Source organism: Dermochelys coriacea, chromosome 1 (assembly GCF_009764565.3).
Source record: "Dermochelys coriacea isolate rDerCor1 chromosome 1, rDerCor1.pri.v4, whole genome shotgun sequence".
NCBI classification, from domain to species: Eukaryota; Metazoa; Chordata; order Testudines; family Dermochelyidae; genus Dermochelys; species Dermochelys coriacea.
In genome coordinates this window covers 26,536,860-26,560,777 of record NC_050068.2, presented here as the reverse complement: position 1 = coordinate 26,560,777, position 23,918 = coordinate 26,536,860, and the positions used below count along the sequence as shown (strand labels likewise).

Below are 23,918 nucleotides of genomic sequence, written 5' to 3'. Positions count from 1 at the left end.
CAGACCCGTACAGTAACAACTTGCCAAAAAATGGCCACTCCTGGCCTATGATTACAAAGTAGGGCAATTTCTGGGCCAGGACTACACTTATCTTAGAACATGTCCACAGGGTCAACTGTAAATGTTGGTTGGGGTATGTTTTCACATTGCCATGTATACACTGTGAGTGAATCAACTTTCTGGGGGATGTCGTCGCCTACAGCTGGAGTCCCAGAGTCTTGGAACTCTTTTCCCTTGGATCATCACCAGCACTGTCAACTTGAGGGGTACCATTTTCTGTGCACTGGTTTCTGCAGTCCAGGACCCTGGTCATACTCACATTCATTAAGAGAGAATCCTTTCTTTGTGTGTCCTGCTGTCCAGAAGAGTAGCAAGTTACTCAGGGGCACTGACAGTATCTGTTCTAGCTGGAGGAGAACTTGGCCATGGAGTAGTGGCTGGCCTCTGTTCTGCAGGTCCTGCTTCAGCTGCTTGAGATGACTGATGGTCCCACTGGCAGTGTCATGTCCGAGCTAGACCCCCTTGTTCTTCCTGGTCTTCCCATGGTCTAATGGCTGGTCTGATCATCCTGGAGGACATCCCCAAAGGTGGACCTCCTCAGAGTGGGTGCTACCACTTTGAGGTTGCTTTCACGGGTTTCTCTCAAACCTATCCTATGTGGCATCAAGGCCTTGATGAATTCTGTCTCTAGCAGTCCTTTTGGCCTCTAGAAAACTCTCCATTAACCATACTGTATCTGACAAAGTCCCAGGTCATGGTATAGTACCCACTCTCTGCCTTTTGCTGCAATAGCCTTACAAATTATTTGATCACAATTCACTTAGCAACCTGAGCCCCAGACCTTTCTTCTGGGTAGAGCTGCTTCCAACAGTATTCCTTCAAACGCTGAGCTACTACCCAGGGTCTAGCCCCCTTGGGAGGGGTTTCAGACCTAAAAGATAAACAGTGAGTTTCCCTGGAAATGTCCAAAAGGCCAGATTTTACTTGTTTATACTCCTAGTCTGCTCCAAGTCCAAGTTATGGTAGGCTGCCTGTGCTGGACTTGTCAAGTATAGAGCCAAAAATTAAAGGCCACTGCTCAGGGGGCCACCAGGAAGCTCGTGCTACTTTCTCAAAGTTAATTTAAAAGGCCCCAGAATCATTGTCTGGCCCCATCTTGTTTAGCTTCATGGATATTGGTGGGGGTACCCACTATGGCAGCACTGTGCCCTGCAGGGACTCCTGAGGAGTGCAGGGTTAGCACAATACATTGTGTCATCTCCTTGTGGAACTCCTGCTGCTGGGTCATCAACTCCCTCAGCAGCAGTTGCCATTGCGTTGTGTGAATTTGCTCATGGGTGATCTGTTGCTGCTGAATTGCTTGCTGATGCTGCATCTCCACTAGCCACTTACACCACTGTTCAGGTTCCATCTTGTTCAGAGCTACTGAGCTCTGTCTGCCTCCATGGGCTTTTTCTCCCCTTGTATCAAGCATAAGCTGCCCTCATTCTCTACCACTTGTGGTGGGTGGAGGCACCTTGAGTCCCCATGGTTTGGGTTGCTTCCATATCTAACACTCACATATGCCCTCTCAGTACCATTATGGAAAATCTGAAAAAATTCTGACTTGGACTCAACTTTAACCTCTTGCCATGTTTGGTTTCTACACACACACAAAACAATGGTTTTCTGTGCTTCTGAACTGGTCTTTCATCTCTATTCTGAAATAAAGTCAATGTAATGATGGGCTTAATGTAAAAAAAACCAACAACTTGGTAATAGTGATCCATGAATATTTTGGAGAGGAGAGAGGAAACCATCCAATTTTTATTAGGAAGACATTAGTGAAAGGATATGATATAATGTATATCTCTTAGTTTTAATGCTGACGTCCTCTAGAAAGACAAGATAGCTCTGATCAGGAGATATTCTATGCATAACTAAATGCATAATTTAAATGTATTAAAAATCACAGAACTAACATGAAGTTTGCAGCCACCATATTGTTCACTCTGCCTGTTATATCTTTTTTCCTACCCTGTGTCTGTCTTGTCTATTTAGATTATAAACTCTTTGGGGCTGGGACTGTCTATTACTCTGTGTCTGTACAGCTCCTAGCGCAAAGGGGCCCCATTCTTGTTTGGTTCATAGGCAATAATTAAAATAATAATTTACCTTGTCATTTGATTTTCGCTAGGGGGCCTCTTCTTTGTAAAGCCAATGCGATCCAAAAGCTATGTGACAATGATGGGTCCCCTCCAAGAAACCTATGGGAATGCTATGGGAACCCTTCTCTTTCTTCCAACATTGATAGGAGATGTATTTTGGTTTGCAGCTATTCTTTCTGCTTTAGGTAAGTATATATCTTATACATATACTCCTTCAGAATAGATTTCTTTTTCCGCTCGCATCATGTAGCTTTTTTTAAGAGTCAGTAGTTTCTGGATCCTTTTAGTATTTGTGCAGATACACAGAAATTAGAACAGAATGCAACTGTTAAACCATAATAGGGAAATAAGCAATAAAAATCTGCACAAAAGACCCATAGAACTATTATTATGCAACTGTAAGTTGTAATATCTGAACTACCGATGCAGAGTGTTTGGACTATTACTGCAGAGAGAACGCTGTAGTGTTTTATTTAATATAAGGGTGGCGTTAGTTTTGTTCTAGTACTGGGTAGTGGTTCCCCGAGGGCAAGGGTGACAAACACCTAGATTTGTAGCCCTCATGTTTGCAAAGGAAACTTTCACCGTGACCTAGGACAGAGCAAACTTTTCCCATAAGAACAGTTTTTTGTCCAATGGAAAATTCGGTTTTCGACTAAACAAAAATGATCATGTAGAGTTAAAGGAAGAGAGGCAGGGGGAAAGGAGGACTGAGAAGGAAGAATGACAAAGGATAGAAATAGCAGTGATGTTAAAGGTAGAATATTCTCCCCCTTGGTGATGCTAAATGTGACGAAAAGGTACTGAACAAATAATGATAAAAACTAAACATTTAGCTACTACATTTAGCTACTTCCACCCTGTGCAAATCTGCCATTGACATCAGTGGGAAATCCATTTGTGCTAAATTTATACACCCGCCACAGAGCATGATAATAAAGGGAAACTTGCTTTCTCCTCAAAGGGATAGCTAGCACACAACAGGAAGTCCATTACGTGCAGTTGAACTCTTGACTGCTACAGCATGGGTGTGGCCTAAATGGCCTAAATCTGTCTGTGGATCCACTGGTGAAGAAGCCCCATGGGGGAGAGAGAAGCAGAGACAAAATGACAGAGAAGCAGAGAGGGAAAAGCAGAGAAACAGCTTTGCTCTTAACACACTGGCCATTGGGAAAGAAAGGGGAAGCTGTGGCAGCAGTCTTAATAAGAAAGAGTAAATGAGGTAGGACAAAAGAGGCAAGAGAAGGACTGAAGGTGTGTGAAGGGAATAGAAAAGGAGAGTGACTGAGAGGGATATAAAGTGGAGAGCTAAAGAAATGAGCAGGGGGACTTGAGGAGGAAATAGAAGAGACAGAGAAAGAGTGAAAGAGGTGGGCTCAGGTACAGAAAGATGGGGAAGAGGAGAGACAGAAGATGAGAGTGATGGGGGAAGTGTCATAGAAGGAAATAGAAAAATTGAGATGTAGAAAAGAATGAAACTGGGAGATAGAAAAATGGGAATGGTTTGTTGCGTTGTTTTTTCTGAGAAGACTTGTAAAGAGAGTTTTCAGAGACAGGCAATGAGAATGATTAAAGGCCAGGCAAAATTTCCATGTGAAGAGAGAATGAAAAGATTGTTTACTCTAAATTGGAAGGGAATAAAATGGGACATGATAAAAGCAAACAAAATAATGAGTGGCCCAAAGAAAGTAGTTTAAGAACTTCTATTTACTCTTTCCATAATACAAGAGGAATGGGACGTTCAATGAAATTGCAAGACAGCAAATGTAATACTGATAATAGGAAATACTTTTACACAATGCATATTTAAGCTGTGGAACTCATTGTCATAAGTTATCACTGAGGCCCAGAGTTTACCAGGATTCAGAAAACGATTAGATATTTATATGGATAACAAATATATCCAGAGTTATGCTAGTAAAGAGGTTTTTTTCAAAAAGAACAAAAGTTTGAATAGGATAAGCCTTCATACTGCAAAACGTAAGCCAACCTCAAACTGGCAGTGTTAAGGAGCTTTCCGTATGAATAAGATATTCCATGATTTCAAGTTTTCTTCCACCTTCCTCTGAAGCATCTGGTACTGGCCACTGTCAGAGGCAGAATACTGGGTAGGATGGAGCATTGTTCTGACATAGTCAGGCAATTCTTATGTTCCTAGGAAACCCAGACAGAATGACCAGATTGAGAGTCTGGGGATTTAGATGTGGGAGGAGAAAGTATGTGGATGTTGTATGGTTGGGAAGCGTGAAATACTCAGGATATATTTTACCAAAGATTTTTTTTCTGGGTTAAAGCCACTTTACACATCACCTCTGACTGTTACACATTGGTAAGTGGGTGTAAGTGAGTTTGAAGGAGCCTAGAGGAGTTTAAAGTGCAATTTACATACTGACGGAGCTGGAAGATAGAACTGTAGCAAGAAAACCAACTCACAGGAGGATGTAACTTAAGTATGCATCATCTTACTTTAACTCACACTTTTCCAGCCTCTGGGTGAATAAATGACACCAATTTAGACCTCCTTAAATTCCTTTACACATCTCAAGTATCATTTCTGAAACTGGTCCTTGGTGTTTCCACTCACAGAGGAATCAAAAGGGAAAGTGAACATTGAGACTGGGGAAGATTTGTTGCGCTGCTTGAGGCTAGCCAAACTTTAGTACTGACCGAAATGTAAAAGTGGAATGTTCACAAAAACCATTTAAAATAAACTCATTTAAAATAATATTTTAAAAATTGTATAATAATTTCTGCCCATTAGATGCATGAAGACTCCTTGCATCAAGTTTTGGTTTATAACAAGAATATTGATTGCAGTTCTGTGACCGGAATGGTGCCAACTGTGTAATTATAGTGTGTGTATGTATGTATATATGTTCGTGTGTGTGTGTGTGTGTGTGTGTGTGTGTGTGTGTGTGTGTGAGTATATATATATAAAGCTGTTTTTCTTTGCAGGGGCTACGAGTGTGATCTTGGATATCAGAGGATATTTAGCTATCATCATTTCAGCATGTACTGTTATACTCTACACTTTACTGGGAGGACTATACTCAGCTGGTTTTTATGATGGTCAGCCTGGTAAGGCCTATACACTTCTGTGATTTTAGACTGAAGTGTAGAAGAGGTAAAGCACAAGAAACCTTGTGTATGAGAAGGGGCTTCTTTATTATTTCCTGACCTCATTATTGCATGGTTAATAACAATCTAAGGAAAACCATTAAAAAGCAATCTTTGCTCTAAAGGCAATTATATACAGGATGTGAAACAGAGCAGTTCTGTATTCATAAAACCAATGTCATTTTACCCACCATTTAAATGCAGCTACTTCTGGGGTGGATGGTAGTAACTGTTTAACAGCCCATACGCACACTACACAACAGTTTAGGAGAAGAAGAGAAAATACCAGATATAACTGAAACTACAGGAAGCATTTAGTTTGATTGTACTAATTGCCCCACTTGGAATTGACCCAGTCACTGGAGCTAACGCTGCTACTATTGTGAAATTGCTATAAAATCCTTAATGCCCATGGAGTATGGTGACAACCTTAGTTTTACATCTCATCTGAAAAATGACACCCTCCAGCAGCACAGAAACCCTGGAAGGCCATACTGCGGCTATCAATTGACACAGAGGGCGGGAGGTGGAGGGGGTGGAGAGCTACCTATTGAATTCCCAGAAAACAGCTGGAGATTGAATCCAAACAGAGGGAAATAGTTCAAGCAAGTTCATGCTCCTTTGGGAAAAAACAGCTGACTCACATACAGTCCAGGAAAGATTCTCTGATTTACACAGTATAAATCTGGAGTAATCCTACTGAAAATACTCTGGATTTATACCTACAAAATCCAGAGCAGAATTTGGCCTCATAGATTTATGAGTGTAACTAAGATCAGAATCTAACCCACAATCTCAGCCCCAAGGATCTTTCAGTATGTCTAATTAAGACGAACACTTCATTGGCTTACAAGAGGAATTACAAAGCAGCATATGTAAAACCCTTCATGAGGCTTGGAGCGAGCACAGGGTGAACAATAATTCTTTTATGAGGCTATAGTATTGTAGTTTCTAGGTCAATTAATCAAAAGACCAAATTTCCCAAGTCCTTCCAAGTGCCTTCCCCAGTAGCTTATTTTAAATCCAGAATGTGTGAGAGTGCCAAAAACCACCTCAAAGTCAGAACTTATTAGAAAACAATTCTTCTTTCTGCAAAGCTGGAACATGCCATTTTCTAAATGTCTGTGTTAAAACAGCAACAGGTTTCTCAAGCAATACACTATTCAGACTCACAAAAATCTCAATTTCACCCTCTCTCCAAATCACTGTTAAACTGAGGTATAGTTTTAAAAATATAAATATATTTAATATCTTCAGAGAATATTTTAGGTACTTTTTAAAAAGATTCAAAGTTTAGATTAAGGTTACACTTGTGGGGGGAACCATGAACATGTTGGAAGATTTGGAAATGCTCATTTCTGGTACCCAAGTTAGGTAAAAGTTTAAAGAAAACAGTCCTTGCCCAATAGTGTTTAAAAACAACTCAATTCCATAAGCACATGTCTAACTTTACTCGCGTGAGTGACACCATTAATTTCTATTAGAGTTATGCACATGCTTAAGTGTTTGTAGGACAGGTACCTAACTTTCCAGTCCTACACTGAGTTCTGTGTGGGAGGATCCCTGCATCCACATAGAGCTCCAGTGAAATCCATGGGTCTGTAGGCAGGCACAGGGGTCTGCATAGGATGTGGGTTTCAGAGCACCATCTTACAAACACTTGTATGAAGTACTTAGGCAAGCAGTCCAATGGGACTTATTCACACACATAAGTATTTGTAGGATGGAGCCTTTAGTGGACATGCAAAACAATCCCAACAGAATGAGCAGTGGGAAATGACTGTCATAGTGTTGCACTTTAATTTGTAATAAACAGGTCTGTAACAGCACTTCTAAATTAGATGGGCTGAAATTAAAACTATTTAAATCAAAAACAGTGTTTAGTCTTAGCACATTAGAAAAAGATCATGATGATTATGACTGTGTATCCACTCTGTGTATCCACTGGATCCATCTGTCTTTGAAGGGTCAGATTACTGCACTAATTTCTTAAAACAGTTCCCCCCTCCCCCCATATTCTAGAGAGACAGGGAGTGCCCAGACAAGGTCTTCTTATGCCAGGACTATTATGAGTATTCCGAGTGGAAAAGGATGCATTCCATAAGTAGTAAATAAGACACTAAAACTCACACAGCCTACAGCTCCCGACCCCAAATCCCTTCCACAGAGTGCTCCTCTAAGACTCAACCTGGGAGCGACTCACCAAGCTCTCCAGAATATTAACTCCATGCAGCCTGACTTTCCTCTCTCTGACACCAGCTGTATGCCAATATAACTCCATGGAGCTAATCCTGATTTACAGTGATGTGAGATGAGCTTCAAGTTGCATGGGTTTTGGAGGAGCTAGGTTTAGGACACAGCAGCTGCATCCCTTCTCCTGGCTGTAGTTTTTCAGGTACAGAGATAGCATAAGCCAGGATCTGGCATCTGCGTTTTTGTTCAGACTGTTTTATTCTAATATCACAAACAAAATAGTTACTAGGGAATTCAGGCAGAGAGATCCGCACAGGCCAAAGTGGGGAAACTTTAGTCTTCAGTTTGTCTTTCCTTAAATGTTGCAAGCCTGATATGACCCAAGGGATGGACTTTATTTGAACTCTGCAAGGCTTCATTACTGCAGTTCTCTAACTGCTTTTATGAAACAGCATGGGCCCCCTCTGGTGGCTAGGTTAACACTAGTCACTTAACCGGCAGCTCAGCCTAATGTCGTCCAGAACATGGCTATAAACAAAATAGCTGTCTTCAAAATAGGGTGACCAGATGTCCCGATTTTATAGGGACAGTCCTGATATTCGGGGCTTTTTCTTATATAGGTGCCTATTAACCCCCGTCCCAATTTTTCACACTTGCTATCTGGTCACCCTACTTCAAAAGGTGTTAGCCATTTAGGCACAATTGATTTTTTCATCCAGAATGGGTGCTCAAGGTGGGGTGAGGAAAGCAGGAGGTACTAGGAACCGTTGGGTGCCACAAGCACACCTACACATGGCTAGAAATAACCGCTGCACTTGTGTCCAGAGAGCTCAAGGAGAATGCAGGCTACCACCCACATCAGCACCAGCCTCTCCCAAAGGGGCAGGACAGACAATGTCTTCACCCTATCTATGCCAGCCAGCAGAGACGCTCCCCACAGTGGGGAGTGTGGTATTCTTCTTGAGGCCCAGAGAGCTTTATATTTAACATGACATTATTACTTAAACACTTACAACACAGCAACAAGATCCTGCTATAAGTGAGAGCCAGCCACAGCTTGCTCTGGCCCAGCAGTCTGGAATCCTGCTTTTCAAAATGGAGGATGACATTTGGTCTCTGCTGCCACACCCCACACCCTTACAGCACAATCACAGCTGTTCCCCACTGGGAGGGCACTATGTAGCAGGGCTGTAGCCACAAGTGGGCCTGGGTGGGCTGCGGCCATCCAGGCCCACCCCCTCCAGTCTAGCTCTGCTCCAGCCCCAGCGCTTGCCCTGTTCCCCCCACCCGCCGGCACTCCAGCTGGGGAGTGGGATCAGGACGCGGGGGCTTTCCCCTCTCTGCCTGCCTGGCGCTCCAGCCGGGAAATAGGGTTGGGGGCTTGCCCTGCTCCACCCTACTGCCTGATGCTCCAGTCAGGGAACGGGATCAGGCACTTGCCCCTCTCTGCCCGCCTGGAGAGTGGGTTGGGGTGCAGGGGCTTGCCCACCCACCCAAAGTTGGGGCCCATCCAAGAGTCCCTTCCTGGCTACGCCACTGCTATATACAGTAGTACAACATAAAGGGGAGTGTACCAGTGACACTGCTCTTAGTCTTTTATTCTACAGGGTTTGTGTCTTCACATCGCCACCTCCATGGGCCTTATAGCCAAAGCTGAACTCTTAAAGATGTAGGGCAAAAATAAACCTTCAAAAACAAACCTAGGTATGTTCAGGACAGCAGCCTCATGTGCAAATCTGTGAAGAGGGTCAGGGCACTGCTCTCTAACTGAATGAGTCACATCCAGGATTCTCAAGGGGGAAAGTGCTTGCTGTACCTTTAGAAGGCTCTCTGAGTTATAACAGTGTTGAGTTACCAGTATTTATTTCTGTGGGGAAAACAGGCAATTGCATCATCACTGCTTAATCACCATCATTATTCAAGAGGCTGCATGATTAATATTTCAGCCGCTGTTTTGTTAGAGCCAAATGGGATTGATTCCATTTGATTTGCCACTGGCTGTTCCCAGCCCCATAGCAATGTATTCCATCAAGAAGCTGAGATAAACTGCACTGGATATGACTACATGGGGTCAGGACTATGCAAGGCTATGCCTTAGAACACATCATGACACCCACAGGACCTGGGCAGCAGCCTCTCTGCAGATCTATAGAAAAGCTCAGGTATAGGGAAGAGTCCTCTGACATGCTTCCCCACTTCAACCAGCTTTAGGGCTGGTTTGTAACACCACAGCAATGCAAAGCAACTTCTCTATACAAAACCAGCCACTTTATAAAATGACAAGAGTACCCATGTGAGTTATATAAAAAACTATTGAAAACAAGACAGAAGTTTAAATGGAAAGGTTAAACAGGACTAGTTTATTTTCCCCTTCTCAGCCTCAGTCTACTCACAACCATCACCCTTAACATTAGAAAAATCCATATGAGAGTTTAAAGGTGGGAGGCAATTTCAGATTTATGTGGAATGCCAAGATTTAGTGGTGGTGTGGTCTGGGGAGGGGGAATTTCAGGTTTATAGGGAAAACAGAGGAGTTACAAATGTTGTCTGGTGTACATTATCCTTTTGTACTGATAATTGTTTTCATGCTAGACACAGTGGACTTGTGTGCCATTTGCACTGCTGAACTCTGCAACTGAAAGGATTTATTATACTGCTGTTAATGAATTCTATCAAGTACCATGGATTAGCAAACTAGAAACAGAGTATCTTGGAAGATGGTTAGATGAACTTCTGTATGTGGTAAGATCTTCTTTTTTCCATCCTTTCCTTCTAATAGTTCACCTGGAGTATCAGTAAAAGCAAAGCACCTTTTTATAAACCCACTAGTACAGACTGAGTTTCACACGATAGAATAGAGGGAGAAAGACACTTCAGAATTTCAGATATTTTTATGAATGCATCTTTATTATGGTTAAGGCTAAGATTTCGTCCTGGATATTTTTAGTAAAAGTTACGGACAGGTCATGGGCAAAAAAGAAAAAATTTCAGAAGATGTGACCTATCTGTGACTTTTACTAAAAATATCCAGGACAAAATGGGGACCTGCGGGTCCCCACACCTCCTGAAGCAGGGCAGCTGCTTGGGGCTTGGAGCTACCTGCAGCAGCTGGGGGCTGCAGGGTACCCCTGCCACCTGCAGCTCCAGGGGTCCCGCACTGCCTGTGGCAGCTGGGAGGTTCCCAGGCCCCATGCAAGGTTTAAAAATCTGAAATGCCATAGGCACTGACTTACCCTCTGCCCCGTTGGTGCTCCACCCCCCCCACCACCCCTGGCCCTGCCTCTGCTTGCCCCGCATCACCCTCACCCCACCCCAATTTCACCCCCTTCCCCCAAGTCCCCACCCCTGCCCCGCCTCTTTACCGCCTCCTCCCCCAAGCGTGCCACGTCCCCACTCCTCCCCCTCCCTCCCAGAAAGTCCTAAGCGCCGCCAAACAGCTGTTAGGTGGCGGGCAGGAAGCGCTGGGAGGGGGAGGAGTTGGACGCGGCACTCAGGGGAGGAGGGGAGGGAGCTTGGCTGCTGGTGGGTGCAGAGCACCCGCTAATTCTTCCCCATGGGTGCTCCAGCCCCGCAGCACCCACGGAGTTGGTGCCTATGTGAAATGCCATCAAAAATTGTTGTTTTGTTTTTGAATGCAGTTTTTTTTGTACATAATTCTACATTTGTACGTTCAACTTTCATGATAAAGATATTGCACTACAGTACTTGTATTAGGTGAACTGAAAAATACTATTTCTTTTGTTTTTTACAGTGCAAATATTTGTAATCAAAAATAAACATAAAGTGAGCACTGTACACTTTGTATTTGTGTTGTAATTGAAATCAATATTTTTGAAAATGTAGAAAACATCCAAAAATATTTCACTAAATGGTCATTCTATTATTGTTTAACACTGTGATTAATTGTGCCATTAGTCACGATTAATTTTTTTAATCACATGATTAATCATGATTCATTTTTTTAAATTGCTTGACAGACCTAATAATAAATAATAATAATGCTGTCTGAGGAACAGGGTGCTCTTATTGCTGTGACTCGTGTCCTGCCTCAGCTCATCCCTCTCCAGGAAGTTTGTTACTCTTGGCTTGTGTTTAAATGTAGATTGTAAGGTCTTAGGGTTGGGCCAGTCTTATTATTTGTCCTTTGTACTGGGTGCTGTAAAAATAATAAATGACAACAAAGGAGTTCCTATGCCAAAGACACCCTGAGTGCCTGACAGGGAAACTCCTGCTACTTTTGCCACAAAAACAGTGGAACAAGGGCAGCTCTGCTACAGAATGAAGGAAGCCTAATGAATGAAGGAGCATACACCCCTGTGTGCTATGAAGCCTGGTTCTGCACGGGATCTTTCCTGGCTGCAATGGAAAGGGATGGGGTTAGGAGAGAGACAAGCCCAGGGAGGAGTGGGGGCCAAGATAATGGATCTGTGATGCCACTGATCTACCAATCACCCTCCCCTGCAAAAGGACAGAGTGATAGCCAGAAGGAATATTACAACCCACAGGTTGCAGTAGCAGCAGTAACCCCAGAATGACTACTGTCTGGAGGGAGGAACTGCCTTCATGAGGATAGGTTTGCCCCAAATCAGAGGTGTCATTTCAGAAAAATTCAGGGGAGAGGGGGGCGAAGTTGCATCAGCATGTAGAACATTATATGTGATTATATTATATCCTACAAAGTTGGGAGGGAGGGAGGGAGACAAAGAGTGGAAGACATAATGGAGTATACAGACCTATGAAAATTCTGGTGGGGGAGGGAGCAAATGAAGGTCTATAGCAAATGTCACTCCAGCTTCTAATAGTGATTCATGAGTTATTTTTAATGGTTTACCTTTTTTTCAGGCTCTTGGAAGTATTCCATGGCAGATCTATTTCCAAAGAGTCCTCGCAGCCTCCTCATCCAGACAAGCAAGGCTCACTTCTTATTTTGCAGGGTTTGGGTGTGTTTTCATGGTCATTCCATCTGTTCTGATTGGCGCAGTCGCTGCTTCTACAGGTAACACAAAAGCTGTTTCTTTCCATTAGCACCTTGAGGCCATGACCAATGGCCTATTTTGCTAGGCGCTGTACACTCACGCACACATTTGTCCGTGCCCCCAAAATCTTGCTGTCTATACGTATGAGGCACAAATGATGGATAGAACAAACAAATGATGAAGAAAAAGTAAACAGTGACACAATGAATAGCAAAGTAAATATCAATCTCACTGTAACAGGCATCTTACCTCTCCCACATGGAGATGCAGTGTCTGCCTCAGTTTCCCAATACGTGGTGATCTCCTTTTAGCTGGCTGGAAGGAGGTCCCAGAGAGCCCTGTTGTCAAACTTAAAAATATTCCAGGATACAAAAGTCACAAAGAAGAGTCCAAATAAAATGGAAAAATCCAAATCTTCCAGACAGTCTTTTTTGGCTTTCTTTCCAGGGCCTTCTCCTTGGTTGCTGAGGTTCCCATCTCCTATAGGTGGCACCATAAAGAAATTCCAGGTCCATCGTCTAGTGCAGTCTTCAGCCCAGGCTTCCTAAACTACTAAGGGTAAAGTCTACACAGCCATTAAACACCTGCGACTGGCCCAAGTCAGCTGATTTGGGATCCCGGGGCTTGGGTTGCGAGGCTGTAAAACTGTTCTGTAGATGTTCAGGTTTGGACTGGAGCCTGATCTCTGGGACTCTGTGAGGGGGAGGATCCAGCCTAGGCTCCAGCCTGATCCCAAACATCTACAAAGCAATTTTTAGCTCCACAGCCAGAGAGCCCTATGAGCCTGAGTCAGCTGACCCGGGCCAGCCATGGCCAGGCCAGCCGCAGCCATGCCGCAAGTCTTTTATTCCAGTATAGATGTACCTTAAGCTGCTGTGCACTGCATTAAAATCCCTGCCCTGCTTCACTTTTTTCCAGACACTTCCTACCTTGGCCCATCTCATCCTAGGCCTTCTGAAATGTCTTCAGCAGACACCCTCCCAGGTTTCTTCCCTGGCTCCCTCTCAAGAAGGAATCACACCACCTTGATCCCAGCCCATGAAGAGCTTCCTTACGCTTCTGCTTGCCTGGGCCTTCTGTCCACTCTGAGGAAAGCATTACAGCTATCGCCAAGCATTCAAAAACCATGAGTCATGCTCCAAAAATCATGGGACTGGTTTAAAAATCATGAGATTTTTAACAAAGGTTTCTTTGCCTGCTGGTTTCTGAGCCTTAAGGCTTGGGTCACGTTTTCAAACTTTTCTCCATGACCATATGGCTAGAAATGAACTTTAATTTTTAAATGAAAGTTGAGTTTCTACATGAAGCCGGGGCTTTAAGAAAATCACCCAATCCTGTAAAACTTGTGATAAAATCGCAAGAATTAGTAGCACTGCGAAAGACTGCCTCTTATAGTCTCTTTCTTTCCCATCATGCATTGCAGCCTGGCCTACAACTAATAGAAGATAATGTCAGGCAGCTGTAGGCTAGAACTTGGAACAGAGCAGGCTGGACGTAGGCCTGCTATCCTCAGTCTCAACATTCTTTCTACCCCTAAGATCATTCTTTCCACTCTGGAAGTTATATTTTCCTCATTAATTTTCCAGATATGGTTAAATAGGCAATGCTCTGGTACAAAGAGGTTTGTTTGTTTGTTTTGTTTTAATCCCTAGTCGTATATAATGAGGACTAGATCCTCAGCTGGTGTCAATCTGTGTAGCTCACACCAATTTACAATAGCTGAGGAACAGTTCCTCAGAATTAAAAAAAAAAAAGTAAGCTCATTGCAATATTAGGCTTACAGAGTTACAGTCACAGAGATTCAAAATTTCAGCGTTGCCAACTCTCATGCAATCTCAGCGAGGAGAAGAATGGTGTCAAGGCTGATTCCCCACTCTGGCACTTGTAGTGCAGAAGGTGGAGGCCCACACGGATTCTAATAATTAATACTGGGCACTCCAGGCTTGTATTAAACTCCCAAGGTTACAGCTTCTCTTTGACCTTGGATGGGTAGATGGTGCCACTATCCAAGTGCAAAAAAAACACAAAAAAACAACCAACCCCTTTAGACCCAGGAAGGCGCACTTGGGAATTCCTCCCTATGAGGTACCCTCAAGCCCTTTCACCTCTACTCCAGGGAATAGCTGAGAAAGAAACAAAGGAAATCAGATGTTGCCACCAGCTAATTAAACAACATGTGCACAAACCTCTTAGGACTCAAAAACCCAATCCTGTTCTTTAAAAAGGTAAATTTTATTAAAAACAAAAAGAAAGAAAATACATCTGGAACTTAGGCTATTGCTAGATTTAAAAAGAGCAAATATAATAATTAAGCATCAAGAATGGTTTGCTTGAAGTCTAGCTTAATGGTTACAAACAAAACAAAAGCATTTGGGGGTTAGCACAGAAGAGTCCACAAGCCATAAAGAAATAAAAGAGATAAATCTAATCACATCTTTCTAGACATTTCCTGATCTACTTATATATCTGGGTTTCAGAGTAGCAGCCGTGTTAGTCTGTATTCGCAAAAAGAAAAGGAGTACTTGTGGCACCTTAGAGACTAACAAATTTATTTGAGCATAAGCTTTTGTGAGCATCCGATGAAGTGAGCTGTAGCTCACGAAAGCTTATGCTCAAATAAATTTGTTAGTCTCTAAGGTGCCACAAGTCTTCCTTTTCTTTTTATATATATGGGGTTTCAAATGAGTAGTTTCTAGATATGATCTAGTGATTTTCATACCTGACCCACAGCTTTTGACAGCATAGCTCCAGCCCTGTCTCTGCTCTGTCCCCTCTCTCTGGAGAACAACAACAGACAGAAAAAGGGAAAGTTTTTTCCCAATTTTAAAAAGTTCTAGCCCTCCCATTGGCTCTTTTAGTCAGGTTCCCACTTCCTTTCTTTTACCTATGGGCTTTTTTAACCCTTTACAGGTAAAGCAAGTAGAGAACAGCTACTAACAGGGATTTTATAGCAAACTGGCTGGCAAGGTGTCCATAAAAGGGAGCTGTCCCACCCCCCCTTCATTTATCACAAATGGCCTCAAGGTTAAACCATAAGAAACTCAGAAAATCTGAGCTTTGTTCCCAGTTCTGCCACAAACATCCTGTGTGATCTTGGACAAGTCACTTAATCCCCGTGCCTCAGTTTCCCATTTGAAAAATCAGGATATTACTACTTCTCTACCTCAGAAAACTATTGAGATGATAAACTTGTTGGTGTTAGTGAGGTGCTCAGATACTACGTTGATGGGGCCTAAGTATCTATAGTATGTAGACAGGAGCTGTCATAACCCTTCTTCTGCCTGTGCATCCCCAAATTGCATTGACTTTTGTTTGTTAACCAACTGATTTGATGAAGTTCTTGTTTTATGACATTCCAAATATCTTCCTTCTATGCTGCGCTTTGAATTATTTCCCTTCAGATGAACGTTCTGGTGTTTTTCAAGGTTGAATTTCGTTTAATTTTTTCTTCCATTTTCATAACCCCCAAACCACAGACCTCAAAGCATGATGAAGCTTAGAAAGTTTTGGTGGATTTCTGACACTTTAGAGATCTTACAGAGCCCAGGAATGCTGACAGTGTTCCTAATGATCTTTCCCTTCAGAGTTATTGATTGTTTCAGAGGAAATAAGTATGTCTTACTGTACTTTGCAGGGAAAAAAAAAGGTCAAGATCAATGTGGAATTCACTGTTAGTTATTTCAACACAGAAGAGAGTAAAGGAATGAAAAATTAACACAGCAAATCCAAAACTCCCTGTTAATTAATGTTCTTTTCTTTTTTAAGACTGGAATCAGACAAGCTATGATCTGCCAACAGCTAATGAAAGAGGGGAGTCCAGCATGATATTCCCATAGTTCTCCAGTATCTTTGCCCAACGTATGTTTCCGTTGCTGGCTTAGGAGCCATTGCTACTGCTGTCATGTCTTCTGCAGATTCAGCCCTTCTATCAGCCAGCTCCATGCTAGCTCACAACATCTATAGGAAAATTCTTAGGAAAAAGGTGAGGAATCTTTGTGAGCCACTGACACCATGAATCATATGGGGAAAGTTATGGAAGGTTTTTAAACTACTTCTCTGTATGCCCCAAGATTTCTCAAGGTGAATGTTGCTATAAAATGCTGTTATTGGGCTCTAGATATGGGATGGAATCACTACAGAGGGTAGACTTTGAACTAGTCATTTAGCAAATGAAAAGGCTGTGCATCTTTCATAGTCTCAAATTAAGTCAAAGAGAACAGCAAAAAGCCCTTGGGCAAAGCACTTCAAAGCACTTATGCAGCATATTAGAGAGCAGAAGGCGCTTTTTGGCTCCTCTCTGACTATTGTTCCATTTTTTAAAGTGGTTTTGTTTCATTATTAATGACTCCAGAAAGAGAAACCTGGCCTTCCCAACAAACTTAAGATGCTCTCGTGTGACACAGAGGAGACAAGAAAACTTTCAAAATTGGAACTAAAAAAAGTGACAGAAGTTTTCTAGCCGGGGACAGGATGATTTAGTTGGGGATTGGTCCTGCTTTGAGCGGGGGGTTGGACTAGATGACCTCCTGAAGTCCCTTCCAACCCTGATATTCTATGATTCTATGACAGCACTTCAGTGGTGGTGAAATGATTTATCTATAAACTTGTAAATCACACTGATATCCTGTAGTTTAAAGGTACATAGTAAAGATAAGACAGGAAATTGAATTTCTTGGGGTCTGTACTTTGTTACTTGGTGGCCTGAGCTTTTTATTTAAACTCTGGCAAATACATTGTGTTATGACAAAGGAAAAACTAGGAGGCCAAGATTAATGCACAAGGTGACTGTATCCTAGAAATGGGTATTATTAATCTAATTTGTATAAGATGTGTAGCTAGGTTTTCAATATCAAGCTGCTTTAGAAAAATATATCACTAATTTGACTGGGCAAGTAATCCTCCAGAATTAACTGGCTGGTCTGATTTTCCTGAAAGGTTGTTCTCACTTCATTACTAAATCAAAATGGCGGCTAAAACAATGGGGCCTAGATTGTGCACCTTTTACTCATGCTAGTGAGCACTTGCTCACACCAGTAGTCACACTGAAGTCAATATCAATATCTTGAACTGCTGAAATCAAGAGATTGCATGGGAATCTCAGCTTTCCTTTAAACAAAAGTTTCTAATCCTCACGATGATGGAGAAAAGCTTGAAAACGTGGAGTACATATTGAAGGTTTAGACATGAGAATGTAAATAAAAACAACCCAAAATTTATTTATATTTTTAGATCTCGTGATGGCGGGTAGGAGGCTGACTCATGATTTTTCAGTGCTTGAGGTTGGTAATTGTGTCTGCCAAGGCAAGCACAACCACATTCAGGGCCTGTAATGCTCCACTGAAGTCAGCAGCAAAACTCACCAGGCTATTTTAAATAGATTTGGCCCAAATCATCATCTCCATGGGGGATGGGGATGGAAACCGTACATGTTCCTCACTTGGGGGAGTTCTGTTTCAAACAGCAGTACCTCAAAGCACACCACAGAACAGCAAAGAGAGTCCCATGGCCTGTCTATGCTACAGAGCGTTTGCAGGCATAGATTGCTGACAAAACCCCCCAGTGGAGACATAACATATGCCAGCAAAAGTAGTTCTGCCAGCATAGCTACCCCCACCTCCCTGAACAACATTAGCTCTGCCAAAAAAACCCACTCTTGTCAGCACAGTTGCGTCCACATAGGAGGTTTTGCTGGCATAACTATGTCAGCTGGAGTGTGTGATTTTTTTCATACTCCTACCTCACGTAGCTGTGCTGGCAACACTTTGTAGTATTGGTCAAGTTAGCGTAACTTACACACTGAGAATTCCAGAAGGTGTAAATTATAGTTGCTTACACTCTCTTATGTACGTTCATTTAGACTTGCTTCTGATTTCATCCCACATAATCTATCCCAGCATGAGGCCCACCAGAGGGACTTAAAAGCAACTCAGAAAAGCTCTTTAGTGCAAAAGTTAAAATCTACCCTCACCTCTGTAAACATTTCTTAAATTTACCCATTTTTAATATGAAAAATTCCTTACCACGGACAAATAATACAAATGTAAAATCTGTAAGGATCAATATTATTAGTTTGGTGAAACATATGAATTCTGACCTGGTTTGATATTAAAGTTAATGTCCTGGCCTCTCCACTTGCATGCCTCAGTTTTTGGGAGCTCAGTTGCAGACATATTGCGTGGTGTGATGTTGCAAGGAGCTGAACACCTGCACCTCCCATTGGTTTTGAATGCAGCTGTAGATGGTCCATACCTCTGAAAATCAGGCTCTGGTGTCTAAAGTTGGGCATCCAAAATTCAAGGCCACTCTAACTAATGTGCTGGCCTCAGTCATTAATAAACAGTACAACTAATAAAGTTCCTCCTTTATTTTAAGTGGCAGAGGTGCGGGCTTTGGTGCTGAAAGTCCTGAGTTCAAACACTACTGGCAAGGCAGGGGTTGTTACACAAGCACTAGCGTGCACTGTTATAACAGTGCCAGCATCTATTAATAAACTCCTCTGACTTTTGTAACCTTGAGATCTAATTCAGGGTGAGATTAAAAATGAGCCAATGATGATTTCTACAACAATACTCCCTTATTTTTAAGGCTACAGAGAAAGAAGTTGTCTGTATAATGAGGGTCTCCATGGTGGTTTTTGGGGCAGCAGCTGCAGGCCTGGCTTTCCTTTCTAACTCTGTTTATGATCTGTGGTTCCTGAGTGGTGAGCTGGTGTACGCCCTTCTCTTTCCCCAGCTCTGCTGCGTGCTTTTCATTCCCAACACCAACACATATGGCTCAGCTGCTGGATTCCTCTTTGGGTTCCTGTTAAGGCTGCTGGCAGGGGAGCCTTCCCTGAAAATCTCCCCTATTATTCACTACCCAGGTTGCTCTCTTGTGGATGGGGTCTACATTCAGCTGTTCCCCTTTAAAACCTTCACCATGCTTCTCACTTTGGGGACTATCATTGCTGTTTCATACCTGGTGGCATTTTTGTTTAAGAGAAACATCCTCCTTCACAGGTGGGATGTTTGCAGCGTAATAAAGGAAAGAGAGGCTTCTGTTCCACTCCCTGAGACTATAAATATAGTTTATATTAATCCTATTGAAATACATACTTAATATTGTGTACTTCATAATATGGGCCAAGGTATTTTTCATTACATGCTGAGTTATTTTTATTCATGATTATTTATAATATCCCCCTAGAAAGCTGGAAGCTGAAATCTCTTTTCTGATTAACATTGTTTCTTTCATTATACAGACATATATTGGTTTGTTATTATAAGACTGAACGTTTGCGATTAAATTGAACCTAAACCCCAAAGCCAAACAAATCCACATTTGGGAAGAGTTTGAGATGTGGATCTGAACTTTGGGACTGGTCTCTGTCTTTATAATAGATTAAACCAAATCAACTGAGCTAACATTTAAAACTAATAAAGGATTTATTTTTTTCACAATCACAGAATTAACATGTGGAATCTCTGCCACAAGCTACCACTGAGGCCACAAGCTAAAAAAAGATTCAGAGAAGGATTAGAAGTTTATAAAGCTAATGAAAGAAATCCACAGTTCTATTAGACAGGGTTTTCTTTAAAGAAGGACATAAACCAACCACTAACTGATAGAAGTTGGGAATAAACTGCCCTATGGGCATGTTATTTCATAACTGTCTATTATGGGGGTTTTTGCACTTTCCTCTGACAAATCTGGTGCTGGTCTCTGTTAGAGACAGGAGGACACCGGACTATATGGACCTCAGCTGTGAGCCCATACTGCAATCCTATGTTATTATGTAAAAGGTGTGTCAAAAACAATCACATGAAGAATATTTTGAAAGGCAGGGATTGTGTCCTTTCAGTAAAAAAGAGTAGAAGTCATTCATTTTGGCTGCATAATACTGAAAATGAAGAATTTGAACTCAGTTCATTTTTCCCTCTAGTATCCAACTTTGAAAAATGCACAAACAATTACAAGCTTTAAGAGATGCATATATGTTTTACTTAAACATATTGAGGCCTGTTTCTGATGTAACTGTATAGACTTCAGCTGAGTTGCAAGAGGAATAAATGGGTGTCACAAACCAGGATGTGAGTGGTCAGGCCTAGTGGTTGGAGCAGGAGTCAGGAGCCAGAGTCGGAGTAAGATCTGAGTCCGGAAGCCAGTACCCAGAGCCAGGGGTCAGAGTCGAGTCAGGAAACAGAGCTGGAGCGGACTGGATTGGGCAGGAACAAGGCTTTCACAGGAACAATTGCAGGTGTGGATATGTACATTGACAGTCAGAGATCAGTCGTTGCTGTTGGGCTAAAGCGCAGGCTTGCTGACTTCCTTGGCCAATCAGTGGGAGCGGTCAATCAGGCGGCCCTGCGGGTATCAGCTGTGCTCATAGGCTGCCCAGAGACTGAGCAGGGAGCTGCACATCTCATTCCTGACAATGGGGCCCAAATGTCTCAATTCATTGGCCTCCTAAATGGCAGGTGTAATGATTCAGAAGCAGGCAAAATAGTTGAGGCACGTATGAGAAATGGAAATGTAATTCGCACACTGCAGTGCAACTGAGGTCCGAATCCCCTTAGTTGAGCCATCTTTACTGGGCCAGGGGAGGAGACACATTCATTGTTTCAGACAGCTGTGTTTGTCCAGCTTTTAGGCAGATGAATGGCATCATCTCATTGAAAGAGCCCAATTTCCAGTTCAGGCCCTTACAGACCACAGACACCTGGAGAACCTTGGCATGGCCTGAAACCTAAACCAGCGTCAGATCCGCTGGTCCCTTTTCTTCACCTGATTCAATTTCATTGTGACATCCCGCCAAGTGCGAGAAACAGGAAGGCAGATGCCCTGTCCCGAAAGGATGAACTTGCTGAGTCATGCACAACACCTTGTACAACCATTCTTAAGCCATACACACCTCCTTAGGAAAAAGAAGGAAAACATAACAGGAGTTGAGATTTATTTCTCAGATGGAATAGAGGATGATGAAGTAAACAGCAGCAGCCAATTACAAAATAGCCACTGTAGAGCTGCAGTTGCTTTTCCCTGCCAAATATAAAGGGTCAACCTGAGAAAGGGATGCTGAGTAAAAAAGTCCTTATAAAAGGGCAACCCTGCAGTTGGGAGAGGGGGAATTGGCAAGGATTAGAAAATTCCATTACCAAGTGTCAAGGTTCCTTCCCCACTCTGAACTCCAGGGTACAGATGTGGGGACCTGCATGAAAGACCCCTAAGCTTATTCTTACCAGCTTAGGTTGATAACTTCCCCAAGGTACAAACTACCTTGTTCTTGAACCGTACGCTGCCACCACCAAGCGTTTTAAACAAAGAACAGGGAAAGAGACCACTTGGAGACATCTTTCCCCAAAATATCCCCCCAAACCCTCCAACCCCTTTCCTGGGGACGGCTTGATAAGAATCCTCACCAATTTGTACAGGTGAACACAGACCCAAACCCTTGGATCTTAAGAATAATGAACAATCAATCAGGTTCTTAAAAGAAGAATTTTAATTGAAGAAAAGGTAAAAGAATCATCTCTGTAAAATAAGGATGGTAAATACCTTACAGGGTAATCAGATTCAAAACATAGAGAATCCCTCTAGGCAAAACCTTAAGTTACAAAAAGACACAAAAACAGGAATATACATTCCATCCAGCACAGCTTATTTTACCAGCCATTAAACAAAAGGAAATCTAACGCATTTCTAGCTAGATTACTTACTAACTTAACAGGAGTTGTAAGGCTGCATTCCTGATCTGTTCCCAGAAAAAGCATCACACAGACAGAAAAACCCTTTGTTCCCCCCACATTCCAGATTTGAAAGTATCTTGTCCCCTCATTGGTCATTTTGGGTCAGGTGCCAGCAAAGTTATCTTAGCTTCTTAACCCTTTACAGGTGAAAGGGTTTTGCCTCTGGCCAGGAGGGATTTTATAGCACTGTATACAGAAAGGTGGTTACCCTTTCCTTTACATTTATGACACCAAGAAAATGGCTCTTGGAGAAAAGGCTGCTATGTTATACACCTCTCCAATCCCTTGACTATAGGAAATGTGTGACTACTAAAGATAGCTACTTTGGTGCAAAGAAAAAATTGTTAAAATGACCTGGCAACATATCCTTGCTGGAGCTGGAGCTATGACTCTAGTGGGGTGCTAGTTGTCCACAGTGACAATCAGTAGCACAGTCACGTATCCTTAGTTTTATAAATTCCATTTTTATCCCCATTATTGGCCTGCTGATTGACATTTACACATCTATGCAAAAAACAACCTCCGGCCTCCAATGAACAGCTGTCTTTGGGTGTCATTGTGCTGTGTGGGCATACCAAGCAAAGCAGTCAATTCTTACCTGCAGATGCACCATTACCACTACTCGCTTATTTTCATACCAACTGCCACTCATACTCCTTGGCATTGAAGAAGGTATCTGTGCTCATCTGGGTATTGTGGCTACATAATTTTATATTCATCTCAACTTTATTAACAATTCTCTCAAAAAAAGTTTAGGTTGTACAGTTAAATTCTTATCAGGAAATGGCAAACCTAAGGATGTATATGTAACATTAACACTGCCCCCTTTTGCACATACGTTACCCTACCATCTTTAATAATAAGATCACACACCGTTTCTCAAATAATACAATATAATTTTTCTACACCTTATATATACATATGTAGCACACTATAGAACTGTATGCTGCTCTGTGGAGGCCAGACATACAGAATCCATGAAAGTCACTTATATCCAAGAAATCTGACCAACCCAAGAGGTCAAAAATCATGAGTTAAGCCCCCAAATAATATATTTTGGATTCTTTTTATTTACCTTCTTATTTTTAACCTTGAAGGGGTCATGTTTTCAAGCTTTTCTTAATGGCAACACTACTTCACTGAATAAGGAAACAGCTTCAGACTTCAGTGAAGTTGTACCCACTTAACACACTGCTATACTTCATCCTAGGAATCTGTCACTTGGGTTGAGCAAATTAGGAACTCCAGAATTGTTGCTTTTTGCCTGTTTAAAGCTGTCTCTCTTCCAAGGAGGCAAGAGGGTAGCTGTTTTTGAGACTAACTTATACCTGTGGCCATTACCAGCTAGTATGTGACTTCACAGGACTTCAGTCCAGTATCCCTAGCAGGGGTGCTGGTACAATTTTTATAGTGGGGTTGCTGAGAGCCATTGAACCAAACTCTAAACCCTGTATATGATGGAAACTTCTTCAAGACAGGTGGTGTAGCAGCACTCCTAGTTCCAGCACCTAAGATCCCTAGGTACAGATTAATTAGATAATTAACTTTCTTCTCATTCCTGAAGGTGCTCCCTCCAGTTAGGGCTAAGGTCTGCTGCTGTGTGTGTAGGGAAACTTGCACTGCTGTTGTCTATGCTGCACGTGTTCTGTGATCAGATGACTTCAATCTCTAGGGTTGGCAAAGCCAATCTGGTGCCTTTTGTGAGTTTTAAATGCCACAAGGGAAAGAAAATATAAGCAAGAGAACAAAAGAATCCAACT

At 42.3% G+C, this 23,918-nt stretch overlaps 1 protein-coding gene across 1 annotated transcript; it reads left to right on the top strand.

Moving 5' to 3' along the window:
- Positions 1–2,213: 2,213 nt before the first annotated feature.
- On the top strand, positions 2,214–19,531 carry LOC119850086 (high-affinity choline transporter 1-like). The gene is given in 7 exon segments (XM_043503943.1): positions 2,214–2,332; positions 5,103–5,225; positions 10,056–10,199; positions 12,300–12,453; positions 16,199–16,258; positions 16,261–16,415; positions 19,019–19,531. Coding segments are annotated over 6 exon segments (1,041 nt in total). The 5' UTR covers positions 2,214–2,332; positions 5,103–5,210.
- Positions 19,532–23,918: the final 4,387 nt, after the last annotated feature.